Source organism: Onychomys torridus, chromosome 4, assembly GCF_903995425.1.
Source record: "Onychomys torridus chromosome 4, mOncTor1.1, whole genome shotgun sequence".
NCBI classification, from domain to species: Eukaryota; Metazoa; Chordata; class Mammalia; order Rodentia; family Cricetidae; genus Onychomys; species Onychomys torridus.
The window spans coordinates 3715749-3733204 of NC_050446.1; the positions used below are offsets into that span (position 1 = coordinate 3715749).

Consider the following 17456-nt stretch of genomic DNA (forward strand, 5'->3'; position numbering starts at 1 on the left):
TTGTTGTTTTTTAGTCAGCTTACTGGCAGCACCTGAATCTACTGATATTTTAACTACCAGCTGTGGCCCTGCAGCCCTGAGGCCTGGCAGGATTTCAAGTCCCACCACAGCACCGGCTCTACCGTGGCAGCCAGTTTTTAATTAAGTCTCTACTGTTCTATTAACCAATAAAGACTCTGGAGTCAGAGGCTGGGGGTGAAAACCTGCTAGCTCAGAGAGGCTGAGAAGCCACCAACTGACTCCCCTTTTTGGCCAGAGATCTAGCAAGAAAGACTCTCTTCAGACATTCCAAACAAAAAATACTGTGAAACTCAAGTACCTCCCTACTCCTTCCTGTTCGCCTTTCTATCCACCTTCCTGGGTCCTCCGTACTCTCTATGGCTAATTCCTGTCAACTGATCCAAGGCTGATTTTTTTTTTTTTTTCAGAGCTGAGGACCGAACCCAGGGCCTTAGGCAAGAGCTCTACCACTGAGCTAAATCCCCAACCCCCCAAGGCTGATTTTTTAACAGAGCTTTGGGTTTCACGTGTGATCAAATACCCCACAAAATTGGTTTTACAAGTCTGAATATTTGGAGTCTTAAAACTGTCTCAGTTATACTCCATCAGCTCTAAGAGTCCTTCCTTCCATCAGCATATACTAATCTGCCACCAATATGGTTATTTCACTTTAAATCAACCTTAACAAACTAATGTTTCTTTTATAGCTTGCTCCTCTTGCTTATCAGTGAGCTTATACAATCCAGAGGATGTGACTCTGACCAGCTGTGCTTCTCTGTGGCCTGCATTCAGATGTCCCCAGCCTCACACTTTGACACTTGTTCTTTAAACTCACCAGTCTTATGTTTTGACAGCTGCTGTAAAACTACCTGAAGATTTTCTTCCTCTTTCTCCATCTCCTGCTTTATAAGTGCGAGCTGAGTCTTCTTTTCACTGATGTTGACATTCAGTTCTCCTTTCTGAAAACTCAGCTCTTCCAGAAGTGATTTTACTTCCTGTGTTTAAATAAAAGTCATCTCCTCTGTGAAATTAAGAATTGGCATCCCTTTCACAGGAGTTAGTTCTGTTATTTTATCTCAAACATCTAATTTGTAATTTAGTTTATAGCAATTTTTGCCTTTGATACCAAGAACAGCACTATATTTTGCACTAACATCTACTGTGTAATAGAAAAAAGTAACATGTTCATGCAAATGTGTTTGTGCCATTTACCCCAAGCAAAGGCTGCTCCCAGTCACAGGGCTGTCAGGGCAGAAGGCTGGGGGCACAGACACGGTCACCAGCCTCAGGGGCTGTCATACAGAAGGCAAGGGGCGCAGACATATCACAGACTGAGATGCTCAGTAGACAAGCAGCTGCTATCAGATGCACAAGAGAGAAACTCCTTAAGAGCAACTGAAAAAACCAGGAGGTTGCATGTGGCTGAGCTATGAGAAACAGGCAGAATGGGATGTAGCCTGTGACTGGGATAAGGGTACTCCTGGACAGGAAAGACATGAGAAAGCCAAGAAGCAAGAGAACCCAGAGTGTATCCAGATGCCACCTGATTGCTTCATCACCAACACATTAACACACACCCAAACAGCACTGTAGAGGAGGCATTTCTATCTCCATTTGGGAAGAACCAGGGAAAAACTTCAAAATAAACTTACAGCACTGCTTGGACTCCTAAGAAAGCCTACTGCCAAACATACCCTGATATGACTGCACTTCTCAGCGACTTCTGTCTCGCCCAGTGTCAGGGCTTCCTGGAGGTCAGCTTTTGCCTGGACCAGGCTGTCCTGGAGTAAGAGCAGCTCTTCCTTTGTAGGCCCCAACTGAGTGTGGAGGACAGCCAGCTCCTGTTGCTGGCTTGTCACCTGAAAGGGAGAGCCAGGAAGTGTGACTCCAGGATGTACACATTCTTAATACTTTTCCATCTTTTCTACAAATAAATAAACCTTATCCAGCAATCCTCAAGCAGAGATATATCTTAAACTGTCTTTTCTGAGGGTCTAGCCATACCTGGCTTTTCAGTGTTTCCAGCTCAGCTCTCTTGGCCTGAAGGAGAGTCTCAGACTCTTTAAGGACCTGCAGGTGGTGATCCTCATTGTGTTCTGCTTTCTCGATGTCTGTCTGCAGACTCTGGAGCCTACAAAGCAGGGCAGCACTTGAGCAGCCTCTGGAGGAGTCAGATGCCCACAGCTGCTGCAGCACCCAGGCGCAGCCCCACCCGGCGCAGCCCCCAGAGCCCTTTACTTACTCTTCTGTCAGTTTCTCCTTCTTCTTGCTCAGACACTGGAAATCTGCATCTTTGGCTGCTATGACTCTGTTTATTTCTTTCAAGATTTCTTCTTGTTTGATTTTGTGCTGCTCCAAGTCCTCTGCATCAGCCTGGAGCAATCTACAAGGGAACATTTATGCCCCAGTCCTTCAGGTTTAGCATGTATCAACCATTACTCTGTGCACCTCAGCCCGCAGCGGCCAGGGGGTCCACCCACCTCAGTCGCTGCTCGGCTTTCACAAGGTTAAGTGCAGTCTCTTGGGCTCTCTTTTCTAATGCCTCAGCATCTGACTCGGCTTGTAACAGACTTCTTTCAGCATCAGCAAACTTTTCAACAGCACTCTTTGTCTAGAAGAGAAAATGTCGTTAAAAACAATTTGGCTACAGTACTCACCACAGTTATCTCAGAAAACAAGAGAAAAGGAGAAAAAACCTGAAAACATTCCTTTGTTGTGACTCTCTAATACTTAGAAAACTGTCCAGAAGCAAATAATTACTATGTAAAAATGTAACCGGCTAAATTTCGACAAAAGATGAAGTGACAGTGTACTAAAACAATACTGTTAAAATGACAGTGTAGTAGCACACACATGTTCAAGTATGTTAGACCTGGAAAACACTGTAAATGGTATAAGCACTGTGAAAGGAACTACATAAAATCACATCTATGTCAACAAAAAGCATGTATGAAAAAGTTGTTTGAAGATGATGAGACTGACTTTAGATATCTTTTTATTTCAAAAACTTGATACATCAAATCTAGCCAACTAAATGGCAATGATTTTACCAATCTTCCACACAGCTTCTTCTTACTTCAGACATTATCAGCTGAAATGGATGCTCACTTTGTGATGGTGATTTACTTGTAGTTAAGGAACACAAACACCAAAATCTTTTCAAGTCTTTGGAAATACTCCTATGCTAGATATGGCAAAAACTCTTTTTAAATATTAACTTGGTTTCTTGATCTGCCTAGAATAAGAGGTTTAATGGATCTAAAAGGAGATTTAGTTTGTACTTAGCTGAATACTGACTCATATCCAGCCTCAAAAGTCAAAGGTGTCTGTGTGTGACATCTGTCTATGAACTAACTGTCCCGTGAACGTACACTCGCTGTCAAGGTCCACAGCAGTAGCCATGTCTGCAATGGGCAGAGCTCAGGAAGGAAGGAGCTTTAGTCTCCCGTGGCAGGTTGGAACACGTCTGGCACATTTAGCTACTTCCTCTCCCCTCCTTCTTTCCAAGCTGCGCCTGAGTCCCTAGGAGGAGAAAGAACGGCTCCACTGTGTGCCTCTCCTTCCGCTGTGTGCCTCTCCTTCCGCTGTGTGCCTCTCCTTCCGCTGTGTGCCTTTCCTTTCCCTGTGTGCCTTTCCTTCTGCTGTGTGCCTTTCCCTGTGTGCCCACTGCCACTGCCAAAACTAACACAAGTGAGAGGTTTTCTCCAGTGTTGTGACGCCTACTTCTCCACACACTGCACAAGGACTACTCAGAAGAAAGAAAAGAAATGAAGGCCAGGCGGTGGTGGTGCATGCCTTTAATCCCAGCACTCTGGAGGCAGAGGCAGGCGGATCCCTGGGAGTCGATGCCAGCCTGGTCTACAAAGCAAGTTCCAGGACAGCCAGGGCTGTTACACAGAGAAATCCTGTCTCTAAAACAAGAAAAAGGAGATGAAAAGAAATGAGGACTTCCCTGTTCTCATTTAAGACCATGTGAAGGAGGATTCCTGGAAGGGACTATGACAGCAAAGGCTGATGGACCTCAGTGATGTTAAGGGGTTGGAATGTTGAAGGTCCAGAAACTTATTACAGTTTATACGGGGTTAGCATCAGCCTTAAATTAGAGACATGCTTTGCTCACCTCTGTGTAGGTCCCAACACCCTGTGGACTAGCAGATAAAGCCTGATCTAACATCCTGAAAAACAGGTTAAAAACCAAAACCAACCAAATAAAAAACCTTTGGGTTGTATTGCAACAACAATCCACAGAATTTTTTTTAATAGGTGAAACCATTCATTCAGTTCCCAAGTAGTAGGTTTCTATTAACTTAAATAGATTCAAGTTGAACTAGCAAAGTGAAAACAGTTTCTGAGGTGTTTCATGTACTTGGGGCTCTTTTTCCCTCTGGATTCTCATTTTATTAAAGAACTCTTGGGAAGGCAGCGCTTCAGCTACAAGACTCTGGGCCAGTTATGAGCCCTTCTGAGCTGCATGTGCAAACTGAGTTAATGTCATCTCACAGGGCTGCTAGGGATGCTGAATGAAACAGCACTTGTAAATAGCCACCATACAGGCTTGGGAAACCACTTTCCCTCTTTGGCTTTCTTCTGCGTGGCCTAAAAAAATGTTATTATCACTCAGTAGTCCACAGAGGTAAGTTACCAGTAAAGAACATCTCAGAATCTTTCTTTTCTTTCTTTTTTTTTTTTTTTTTAATTTTGACTTGGCTGTACTTAAATGAATGGAAATCTATGACCCAGGGACTGAAAACATCATTACTTCTGTTATCATCGTGAAGAAAAGCACGACTTCTCTAAGAATCTGACTGGTCATTTAAAAAGACACAGGTTGAAGAGTCCAAATTAAAAACAAACATCAACCCCCAACATACACACTCAGATGGGGAAGAGAGACAAGCTGATATCTGAACCGCTTCAGGAATTTAAAGCATGCTTGCTATTGATTCCCTCCTGAACAACAGCATGTATGAAGTCTGAGGACCTACACGACTTACCCAAATGCCCAAATCCTGACTGGCAGGGTCAGACTTGGACAGTGTACCCCTGCAGTCTTAGGTAGACTTAGGCAGTAGTTTCGTGTCACCACAGGAGCCCCAGTCTGAACCAAGCGGACTCACCTTCTCCTTAGTGCAGGAGAGCTCATGCTCAGCCTCCGCTAGAAGTCGGTCAGCTTCCCTGAGTTCCGAGCGCCGCTTCAGAAGCGTCTTCTCTAAGCACGCAACCTCATCAACAATATCCTCATGGCGCTTGAGAGACTTTTCTATTTCTAGTTCAGTCATGAGATTCTCAACATTTCCATCAATGAAGTCCCTAAAAAATTACATAAATATCGAGAGGTTTTAAACAGACCATATGTATACTCATAAAATGTGAATTTACTAACTTTCTGAGAGGTAGCTACAATTAGTTATGTTCTACTCGAGTTCAAAATATACTCTTAATACAAACATGGAATATTCCTGGCAGTAAATGCACACTATGTAAAATGACTGATGGATTTATGCTGTCAACATCTGGCCAACACAGTGCTACCACATTATTTTTCTGAAAAACAGAAATATAGGAAATGACTTCATAATAATATCTAGTTCCTTTGACAGTCTTCAAGGACAATCCCCAGGTCAGTCAGCCCCAAACACTGCATGGTTGTGTGACTTACTTCTTTATGTCAGAGTAACACTGTCATAGAAGATTTGACAAAAAAGGACACAGAATCCAGTAACTCAAGGCTAACATGACAAAATTAAATGAAAATAGACTGCTTCACAGAAAAACATGAAAACAAGCTCCACACACAGATGCTTTCCCTCTTTCTTTACACAAGGGCATGCAGAGAACTTTTGCCTTTCTCTGACACTCAGGTCTACCCCCCCCCCCCTCCCAGAACGATCCTTTCACCCTACTGTCCTGCCCTGTGCTCTTCTTAACACGCACTTGTAATTGAGAAGTAGCTATACCCCACCCCATTCTTCTCAGCGGGGCTCTCGCTTCCTCAGCACTGTGATCCCTCAGCTGTCCACTCCTAGATGGTGATCCACATGCCTCACTCCACATGCCTCACAGGCCTCCCTACCACCCTGAGCCTTGGCTAGTCTGGATTAAATGACACAAACTAGGGAGCCTCCATAATCCATGGACCACCACAGAAGACATTTTAGACAACTGACCAGACAACAGAGGCTATGTGAGTTGCCTCTATATTAGGTGCTGGCACCCACAGACGTCCAGCTGGTACCCTACTGACTCTCTGGCTGCTCACAGGACTATGTCAAGGGTCGCTAACCCTACATTTTACAAGGTACCTGAGGAAAAAAAAAAGAAAGGCTTGATGTAAAAGGGATCCCCTGACCTTGTTTTAATTCTTTTTTTTTTTTTTAGATTTCATGTGTATGAATGCTTTGCTTGCATGTATGTATATGCACCACTGAATGCTTGGTGTCCACAAAGGTCAGAAGAGGATGTCAGCTCCCCTGAAACTGGAGTTACGGATGTTTGTGAGCCACTACGTGCGTGTTGGGATTAAGCCTGCATCCTCTCCACAAAGCAACAAGTTCTTTAAACTGCTGAGCCATCTCTCCAGGCTCTCCACCCCAGCTCTGTTTGAAAGGCAGGACAGGGGTTGGGGATTTAGCTCAGTGGTAGAGCGCTTGCCTAGCAAGCACAAGGCCCTGGGTTCGAACCTCAGCTCAAAAAAAAAGGAAGGCAGGACAGAGACAGGGCTTGGGGAAGGCATTTCAGGAAGAGGACAGAAGATGTGTGTGGAGGTGTGGAGTGGAGAAAAGTGGTGCTGGGGAGACCATAGAAGTGGGTCAGGTCAAGAGCTGTGTGAGGCTGAAGGATGACAGAGAGGCAGGGTTCAGACTGCCTGTGTACTGAGATGAGACTGAATCCAGTGTTTCCTGACAGACTGGGGAGAAAGACTCTACACATGGTGGCAAGCGTGGAACCTACTCTAGTGGTCTAGAATTCCACTAATTAAAGGGCACGCAGTGAAAATAACAGAAAATGGTCAGGACAAGGAAACCAAACAGACACCATGGAGAAAGAAGGTTTACACACCCTATTGTATGTTTTGCTGTGGTAGCTGGGATGGAAAATGGTCATGCTGTTCACCAAAGACAACTACAAAAAGAGCCGATTTGTATAATTTACCAGGAGATTTTAGATATTTGCTGTTCTAAATGGTATTCACCACGTGGGCACTAAATTAACTGCAATTAAATTGTTTCTCAGCTCCCACTGCCACATGTAGAGATCTCCACCCACATCTGGCTAACATTTACTATTTTGCCATTTAGATCTAAGAAATTCTAAAAAGACAATGTTTTATGAAGCAGTGCTGACGGAGGGTGCCCTTCAGAACGGATACTGTACGTTCCCTCTCAATTATAACAATACAATGGCAAATGCTTACTGTCGCTGTTGATGTTTCTGGATGGTTCTGTGCAATTCTTCTACTTCCTGCTCCAATTCCTTCTTCTCCTGCAAAAGGCTGTCAATATTACGATGCAGCTCCTCTGCTTCTTTCTCAGAATGCTGCTGCTTGGATGTTTTCAGCCACTGCTCTTCCCGCTGTCTTGATTTTAGCTGCTGCATTATGTCTTCCAGTCTAGACACTTCGTTCTCCTGACCACAGAAAGTGAATGCATTACTAAGATATCAGAGGGTGTCTCTTCCCTTTTGCTATCAAAACTGGATAAAGTGGTCTAAAAAATAGTGGGACATTCTAAGACTTCAGAAAGAAAAATTGAAGCCAATGTTTTCACATGGCATAGATGAAATAGACTTCACAAGACCTTTCCACCACTCTGAAGATGCAGTAGAGATTCACCAGACCTCTCTGTCTCTGGAGCTCCAGATCTAGCAGAACAAACACATTGAAGTCTCTCTCCACTCTCCACACATGGGAGAATTGTTGGAATAGGTTCCTAGAAGACATGTTTTGCCTGCATTTTGCAGAATGAATAAGGTAAATTGAATCTCAAGAAATAAAAAGCTAGCCAGGCAGTGGTGGTGCACGCCTTTAATCCCAGCACTTGGGTGGCAGAGACAGGTGGATTTCCAAGTTGGAAGCCAGCCTGGTCTACAGAGCAAGCTCCAAGACAGTCAGGGATACACAGAGAAACCATGTCTCAAAAAACTAAAAAAAGCAGCAGCAGCTGAAATGTCTGAGGTGTGAAAGCACACTGGCGCAGCTGTCTGAGTCCTGTCTTCTTGAAGGCCCCAGCAGATCCAAGCATACCCAAACACAGCCAACATGGCACTAACAGGCTTGTCCTTCACCTTTCTCTCTCTCTCTCTCTCGCTAAAACCATTAGACTGCATTCCTAAAGCTTGCCACCAAGGCCTGTTCCCTTATTTGGCCACTTCCTCCCCCTGAGGCTAACTGGGCCCAGCTATTTTAGTCCAGCAATCAGAAGCCCCCTTTTGGCTCACCTAATTAACATGCTCAATCAAAATTAAACACCTCATCCTAACATGGGGGTTTCCCCTTGTCCCTTAATAAAATGCCATTTGCCTAAGGGTCACACCTGTCTCCTCTCTATCCAGAAGCAGTCCTTTCTTCCTCCAGGGCAAATATTCCACGCCCCCCACTCCCCTGCCACTTTTCTCTTCTTCCTTGTCCTCTGTCTCCTGTCTTTGACTCTGTGGGGCAAATAGATATCTTTTGTGCCGAGAACTAGGTCTCAGTGTGTCCTATGCCAATTCAGCCCTTTCACTTTGGGAGAGTAGAAGCAATCCAAGCAGTCTCAGCAAATGCTTAACAGACAGATGGTTACAAGCTGAATGTACATCAGAGCCACAGAATATGTGAGTAATTACTGTAGTAGCCACACAAATGCACGTGGGCCCTGTGGACCAAATGTGACCCACTAGAAGGGAACACAGGTATCTTCTCTTCTATCCCCTCAGTGGGCTGAGGAGGGAGGAAAGAACAAAGGCTCCAAGCTCTGAGCTCAAAAGAGGACTTGGAATGCAGTTTTATTATGTTAGAACCCAGAAGTTAGAAAGCAATCAGATCAGGAAGTAATCCCTTCTTAGAATCTAGCTTAAGAAAAGAATAAAAAGCACACTTAAGAATCCACAGTCACCTATTACATCTACAAATAAAGAAAGATTACATAGATGTTAACATGCTGTTTAAAAATATTTGTAGGGACTGTTGTATAAGTTTCCTCCTATAGTGAAACATTCCATACTGCAGGGAAGCTTCTTAAGCAGGAAAGTAAACAACTCAAAATAGCTTCAGGAAGTCCCTGAAACTGACCACATTTACTAAGCCCCTCCCTGCCAGAATAAGCAGAGCTAAGCTGCAAAGACTCCTGAGATGCCTGGAAGTGGTTTAGAGCAACTGAGTCACTTGGAAAGGACACTCTATAACCTGTGAGCTGTCAGTGTGTACAGTATGCTCCAGGTTCCCAGCTTTTGTGAGCAGGGTGGGTCTTGGTGATGCAACTGCTTGTGAGTGATTTCTGCTCCTGTAAGTAACCCCCTCACCCACATTCCTGTAAGTGACCCCAATAAACACTCATTGGTTCACCAAGCTGGACTTTGGTGGTATCTGTACTTGTCTGTTGTGGGTTCGTTATCCCAGGTGAGTAAACACGTGTGTTGTGTCTCCCCAGGAAAAGTTTTTCATACAACAGTTCTTTCAGAGGACTTAGGTTCCTTTCCCAGAACCCACACCACCTTCTCAGAACTACCTGTAACTCCCACTCCAGGAGAGTTGATACCATTTCTGCCTCTGAGGGCATCACATTCACATGAATACTTGCCCAACACACATATACATGTAATTAAAACTAATAAAATCTTAAATTGTAAAGTACTGGGTATTATTTCTAACATTAAATGGAAAAAATGGAATTCAAATGTGCATACAACAGTAACCATGGAAATATAATGTATAATCATCAGTTAAGGGTTGGAGATTTAGTTCAGTGGTAGAGCGCTTGCCTAGCAAGCGCAAGGCCCTGGGTTGGGTCCTCAGCTCAAAAAAAAAAAAAAAAAATCATCAGTTAACCCAGAGGTAATTTCAACCCATACCTACTGTATGCTCTTTATACATATCAGCATATACAGGCACACATGTACATGTGAAGCATACTCACATGTGCATAAGCTATAGATACTAGTATGTGATAGCTTTATATGAACATCACTACACAGTTAACAAGAGAAAATTGTAGGAAAGTTGTTGGTTTTTAGACTGAAAGCATTTTAGAAAACTGCTAGCTGTGCCAGGATTTGGGCTTGAGAGTTTACTATCCTGTTCAAATTCATATTTTAATAGGAGAATGTTTGGTTCATAAACATCAGTCCTATAATCTCACTCCTGGGCTAGGCCCACATTTCTGTGAACTCATCACATGTGCGTCTGTCTCAGGCACTGGAAGTGGTGAGGACAGGCTTGTGTTTCCCACTTACTAGGTTATGCTATAATAAGGATAGAGCTGTGTTTCCCACATACTAGGTTATGGTATAATAAGGATAGAGCTGTGTTTCCCACTTACTAGGTTATGGTGCTCTGGGATGTTGCAATGCTGCACACCCACAGGGACAAGGGGAACAGCAAAGTTGGTGGGAGGAGGTCCACATATGATGGGGGCCCCAGCAGGAGGTGGGCCATAAACCACAGTGCCAGGGGTCAGAGGTTGACTGTTGTTGGGCAAAGGAGGCGATGGTGCATACAAGGCCATTCCCTGGGGTACCGGAGACCCATCAGGAAGCACAGTATACATTATGTACCCAGGAGGAGGCACAAATGAGGGATCCTCCTGGTCATCCAGTCCACTCTCTTCCTGGCTATCTCCTCCACTGTCCGCATCTTCTATGAAACAAACAGGAGAGTGTAGTAGGTAAGCAGATTTACCAAGAAACAACAGCACTTCAATGGAAACAATGGAGACGTAGAACAAAACTCTAAGAATGGTCAACTGTACTTAAACATCAATACACAGTGTTTCCAGCAGCCAGCATTTCACGCCTCTTCACCCATTAATTAATAATGTACTCAACAATCATTTGAACATCTGCTTCATCCTACAAGAACTATGTAGAGTGTTATGAGATCAGACAGAAATCCAATTGCTTCTGACATGACATGCAACACTCTAGTATGGCAGTTTATCTCCCCTTAAGGCAGAAGCTGGGCTGGCAGACCTGACATCAAATAAAGCAATCACACAGCAGTATTCACCCAATACAGAGTTTCTGTTGGTTTGCATTTGTGTTGCTAGGGGTGGAACTAACAATGAGCCACATCCTCATCCCAACAAATACTTTCTTAATTGGCAAATCATCAAAATGGAGCATTATTATGTCACAGATCAACAGTCTCAGAGCAGTAAAATGATTCGACTATGACCACAGAGCTATGAAATGTAAGAGCTTAGGCTATACAAGTCTCATTCTTTGAACAGAGCTTTGGAAGAGTAACCTTTGACAATCTTAGTAGAGCTACTACATAAAGCCATGATATTAAAAAAAAGCCCAATGCCCCATGATCCAGAAGCACCAGCCACAGAGCTGTTCATCTGGAGAGAGTAGAGGAAGACACCATACAGGGAGCACAGTCTTACTAAACCCTGACTACGAATTGGTTTGGGGAAGCAAAGAGGAAGACAGCATTATAGAAAAATGGTTTAACAGAGAGGTGAGGATGTAGCTCGGCAGCTAAGTGTTCAGCCCGCACACTGAAAACAAACAACAAAGGCAAAGGGGCTTGAGGAACCTGGCATGCTACATGTATCTTTTGAGCAGTGGTTCTCAGCCTTCCTAACGCTGTGCCCTTTAACACGGTTCCTTATGTTGTGGTGACCCCCAACTGTAAAATTATTTCATTATAGTTCATAACTGTAATTTTGCTACTGTTATGAATCATAATGTAATTATCTGATATGCATGATAAGCAACCCCTGTGAAAGTTTTCCAACCCCCAAAGGGTCGCAGTCCACAGGCTGAGAACCACTGCTTTAGACAGATAATGAAGGGACACTAACTAGCCCACTTGAACACGTGGCTCCGGCAGGCCTTGCCCTTCTCCCATTCCCTCTGCCTTGCTAAACTCCTTTAGATTACAGTCCCAAAGCTAGCCACCAAGGTCTATTTGGTCAGTTTGGCCACTTCCTCCTCCTGAGGCTGACTACCAAGGTCCAGCAATCAAAAGCTCCCTTTGATTCACCTAATTAACATGTCCAATTAAAATTAAACACCTCATCCTAACTTGGGTTTCCCCTTTCCCTTTATAAACCGCCATTTGCCTAAGGGCCATGCCAGTTCCTCTCTATCCAGAGGCCGTCCTCTGTCCCTCTGGACAGATGTCCCTCCCCCTTTCTCTTCCCCCCTCCCCTTCCCCTCACCCCCATCTCCTCTACCACTGCATCCTAGCCCATCCTAACAGAGGCCTCCCCTTCTTCTCCTCTTAAAATGACACCTGCAACATCATTGGCTGCTGTTTTCCTGCCAGAGTCAGAAAGCAGCCACTTCAACTTTTCTTCCTGCTTAATAAAGGGTCTCTCCGTGAAAACAGATGTTTGGTGTGGTCTGTGGTCTGGAAGGGAGTCCCCCGCTGTGTGGGAGTCCCTTTCAGATAATCTATGGGAAGATAGGTTATTGGCCAACACAGGCTTACACAGGACCTCAGAATAAGCTAAGGACTTTGGAATGCATCTGTAGATTTCAAGGAAACAATAAAAGGTTATTAAACAGGTAAGAGAAATGCAACTTCCCTTATGTGATGTGGCCTACCTCTATTTGAAAATGACTTATGCAGCCTATTTCTGATGGGTGAATAGAGCCAGTATCCTGAAGCAGGCAGAGGTCCACTGTTGTCCTTCTCTTCTTGCTGTCCAGGCTGTGGTTTTCTAAGAGGAGTAGATGCTGTATACTTTAGACCCAAACCAGAGTCCTTGGTGGCTTGAGAACTATGGCTGGAAACCTAAAATCATGACAGGAGAGCACACCACCATTACCCATGGAAAGGCTGACCTTTAGATATATCAAAGTGTACAGCTAATGAGATACACACACTAAGAAAGGAGTTATTCCCCATTATGATTCTCAGTTTTCACAGAAATAAATGATTACACAGTTATAAACGATGGTCCATACATATGGCTCAGCTTATTAACATCTCTTTAGCAGAGCAGTGTCAGGAAGGCTGCTGGGCAGGGAGGAGTAGATATGCAGTGCTAGAGTTATGTCAGACTGCTCTGTGAGAAGGGAAAGGATCTCTTCAGGAAGCTATGTAACAGCATCTGAAGGGTCCAGAAATATAGAAATATAAAATTGTAAACCTAAAAAAAATAAAAGCTGACAGTCATCAGCTCTAAAGGTTACCTTCTAACAATGGCTCTCTGCTTACTGCCAGCTTCTCTATCAACAGCCAGGGGTTAACTTTTAACCCCCTTGCCCCTTAGAGCCAACAAGTGCCTGGACCAAGGTTAATTTTTAATAGTTGTTTCTACGCTACTCCTAGCATGCACCCCGTGCCTGATGCTTACTTTTGCTATAAAAAGGGGCTTGAAATCCACCCTCTCGCCACAGCTTCAGAATCCCCAGCATTGGCTATGGTCTCAGCTAACTGACAAGCTTTTGTGCCCTGTGGTAATTTTCTTCTTTCTTTTTTTTCTGGAATAAAGTCTGCTTCTGGTTTAACAGACTTTGGTGGTCTGTCCTCCATTATTGCATGATCCCAGACCCAGTATTTGGTGCTGAAACCTGGGACCTCTCGCAATACTGGTTCTGGGGGGCACCTCAGTCTCTGGCAACTTTATCCTATTGGTTTTGACCAACCGTAAGTTTTTGTCTGGTTTCTGTACCTGTTGTCTAGATAAAACTGAAGCTCAATTAAGAGTAGGTTGACCCACCGAAGACCTGAGCTGGCAGGGATGAAGGCCGCTTCAAACCCTCTTCTGGCCATTGGTTGCTTATCTGCAGCCCTTCAGGACTGGATTAGGACCCCCAGGTCCCTGCACACAGTGTTCTTCCTTCTTTATGTCTTGTCTATTCTGTTCGGCTCATAACCTGTTGTCAGTCTCTTTGTGGTGATTGTTAGTAAATTAACCTTTACCCTGGGCCAAGGTTCCTCTAAACCTCAGGTCCTTTCAGGTCTTGTTCTCTCATTCCAGGACTTCAAGAACGGAACAGTAGTTTTTGCCAGCCTTCCCTGTCCTTCTCCACTTCAGGAGTCCAGGCTCCCCAAGGCAGTGGAGCTGGTTCCAGTCCGTGCAAGCAGCCTGCAGCCAGGAAGAGGACCCTCCATTTCTCCCCCTGACCCCAGATACCGCAGTCTCCTGCCCGAATACCAACGAGGAGCCCAGCTGGGGAGGGCAAAGGAGACTACGAGGCCAGGTGCCTTCTTCTGGACAATAAATCTCACAGAAATGGCACATGCTCCAAAGCTGCACAGGAAAGACCAGGCTGAACAGCAGCAGGAACATCCCCATGAGGAAAGCACAAACGGCATGCTGCCCCTCCCCCACCCTAAAATTCAGCTAAATAAAGTAAGAAAAGTTTTATCTGGTTTGAATGCATAAAGGTGGCCACTAAATACTTATTTCTAAATGTATGAGTCAACTATGTTCAATGTATACTGGCTGCAGCCCTTATTTACTGCCCAAACTTAAAATTTACCTCTGGATTTTCTGGTCATTGGGTCTGATATAATAAGGATAAATAATAATAATAATAATAATAATAATAATAATATTTTAAAATTATACTATAAGCTCTTACTTCAGGACTAATAAACTGCTCATGAGATATGAGCTAAATCTATATAATTATAACAAAATTTGGGTTTAAGCTTATAACAAGGGCTTATAATTAAAATTCCATACATGGATACACACACACACACACACACACACACACACACACGTGGTTTGGCCCATATGTAAATATAGTCAACTCCTGTTGACTATATGTATATGTATATAAGTATATGTATGTATATGTATATAAGTATATGTATATATATATATATATGCACGCACATACACAACTTAAATTTAACTCTCTCTATATATATCTATATATAGATGAGCTGGGCTTAATTATGCATATATATGCTTATAACTTAGATGCAACTATTATAGAAAAAAACAAAACAAAACAAAACCCTACTGCTAGTTTCAGATGCTTTACGTTGGTACAGTGTTGATGCAAATTTAGAGTTATTTTTGTTAAGGCATATATATGTTTAAAATATTGTAGCCACAGAATATATTCTAGACTACTGAGGGGAATCACAAGAAAGACTCTGATAAAGGTTTTATGTTTGGAAAATAAGAAAGAAGGCAGGAGACTAGAATAATAAAGAGAAAGAAAAGGAAAGAGGAATTAGTCTGAAGCAAAAATGTCTTAGGAATCAAAGGAACAGACTGAAGGTATATAGAAGGTTGTAGAAGGCCAGAGGGGATGTTGGTTATGGTTTCTTATACCTGCAAATACTGAATTTGAAATTTGACCATATTAGGTTAATTATGGTTGTTTTTCTTCATTTTAAAAATAGCTGATGATTCTTCAGTGCAAAATGTTTGTTAAAAAAAAGATATATGACTTGGATTTAATTCTATATATGTGAATGTAAGCTAGCTTTAACTCTGCATGTGTACGTAACTTGGATCCAATTTTGCATATGTGTGCATGTAATTATTATTTAGAAAAACATGTTTTAAAAAGCAACCATGTGGCTTTCCTCCATCTTGGCTGGTGACCCCATCATGATATAGACAGCCCCGCGGTTGACAGCCAACTTTTTACTAAGGTTATAACCTTATATAGATCTTATAGATAGTAAAAGAGCTATTCAGGTTAACAAAAGCTAACTTAAGAGAATTACACCTAAGTCTGCCAAATGTTCAACTGCAAGCTTCTAGAGAATTTAAATAGATGGCTACATATGTTTGATAAGATATTTAATAAATAAGATTAAAGCTGAACCTCAATGCTTTTACACACAAGAATGTACCTTGCTCTGGCAACTAAACTTTGCAATTTAAGAGTCACCCAGGTGATAATGGCTTTAAAGACATGAAGGGATCATAGGGAACAGTTGAGGGTGGCAAAGGAAAGTCCATTTGCAATGCTAGATCCTAACAGTTTTGGAACTGCCAGGGCCAGATGATAGTCATCAGAAGAACCAGCCACAATAAATGGAGCAGGCTGAGATCTGGAAGGCAGGCTATGTATATGCTGCCAAGGGTGGGGCCAAAGAAATGATCCAAGCCTCTAAGTTAAAGAACCAAAAGGATTATAAATGAATCCCAGATATTGAACTTTGGGACTGTTTGCACTTGGAGCTTGGTTTTGTCTTATACAGATTATGGTTATGACATGTTTTCTCCCTCTTAAAGTAAAAAAGGGTACTTTATTGTTGATATTGCAGGAAGACATTTTTTGAGAGATTTAAAATTTTTAAGAACAGTTTTTAAAATATTTAAATTTATAAGACTATGGTAAATTTATGAGACTATGGACTGAGGTAATTAATTACAGAGATAAGCTTTACTTAGTCTCTTGCATATGTTTTCAGGATAGAAACAAAGTTTGTCTATTCAGATATACCTGGACAGGCTTCAAGTACTTCAGAGATCTGCAGAATACGGCATTTAAAATGTTGACTAAAAAGCTTATTATATCAGACAGAGACTCCCAGATCCTAGCAGTGACCCAAGGTCCCCAAAGAAGATTATAGGGCACCACGATTTCTCTACCTGGATTATGGCAATCCTGACCACTGGGCAAGATGCCCTGATGCAACACCTGCCAACAGGATCCGGCCAGACTGTGGACAAGCAACAGGACACTGGAGAATTGATTGCACCCCTTTTGCCTAGACAAAGTAAGGTTGGTCTTCCCCATGTCCCTTTTCCATAGGAAAAACTCTCCCCTTATAGGCCTGGCAGCCGAAGATTGATGCTGTTCTGATACTTCTGCCTCCAATGCCATGGAGACCTGGGTATGTCATATTTTGGTAGATTCAGAAGCTGCTTGGTCTGCACTCAGGTATAATTTATCTTTCTCAGATCTCTGATAATATTGACGGCTAGGCTAAGTATAACTCTGTATAACCAGATTCTTCCACTCATTTATATATATATATCTGCCTTGCTTTTTCTAAAGCTACTAGGTCTCTTGATAAAAAAGACAAGCAAGTTTGCCTTACTTACATGCTTCATATTAAGAGACAAACAGATTTCAAATATGATTTGAAAAGACTGCTCTTAATAATAGCTGCTTATATACCTGATAAACGATTAAATATAAACTTAAAAGATGCATCTCATCAGGCCAAAGACATCTCTGTCCAATCTATACCTGGCTTGTGGACAGAAGAAAAAATGTACATGTAACTCAAATCTAGTTTTTGCTAGGACTCAAAAATATAAAAACAATATAAAATTCAAATAGGCTTCAGAGGATCAAAAAAGTCCTAAGACTTAAATCCC

At 42.8% G+C, this 17456-nt stretch overlaps 1 protein-coding gene across 8 annotated transcripts in view; it reads right to left on the reverse strand.

Annotated features, from left to right (window-relative positions):
• The window catches only part of Cntrl (centriolin), an 84180-nt gene that overhangs the window by 16149 nt on the left and 50575 nt on the right, over positions 1 to 17456 (reverse strand). For 5 of the 8 annotated variants that reach the window (XM_036183045.1, XM_036183047.1, XM_036183043.1 and 2 more), the window contains 9 exons: positions 12751 to 12940; positions 10515 to 10831; positions 7415 to 7626; positions 5118 to 5310; positions 2481 to 2611; positions 2243 to 2383; positions 2005 to 2131; positions 1695 to 1859; positions 836 to 995 (listed from right to left, as the gene is read on the reverse strand). In XM_036183045.1, the coding sequence (XP_036038938.1) occupies positions 836 to 995; positions 1695 to 1859; positions 2005 to 2131; positions 2243 to 2383; positions 2481 to 2611; positions 5118 to 5310; positions 7415 to 7626; positions 10515 to 10831; positions 12751 to 12940 (1636 nt within the window). The remainder of the gene's footprint in view (positions 1 to 835; positions 996 to 1694; positions 1860 to 2004; positions 2132 to 2242; positions 2384 to 2480; positions 2612 to 5117; positions 5311 to 7414; positions 7627 to 10514; positions 10832 to 12750; positions 12941 to 17456) is intronic. The other 3 variants (XM_036183048.1, XM_036183046.1, XM_036183044.1) reach the window with 1 other exon arrangement.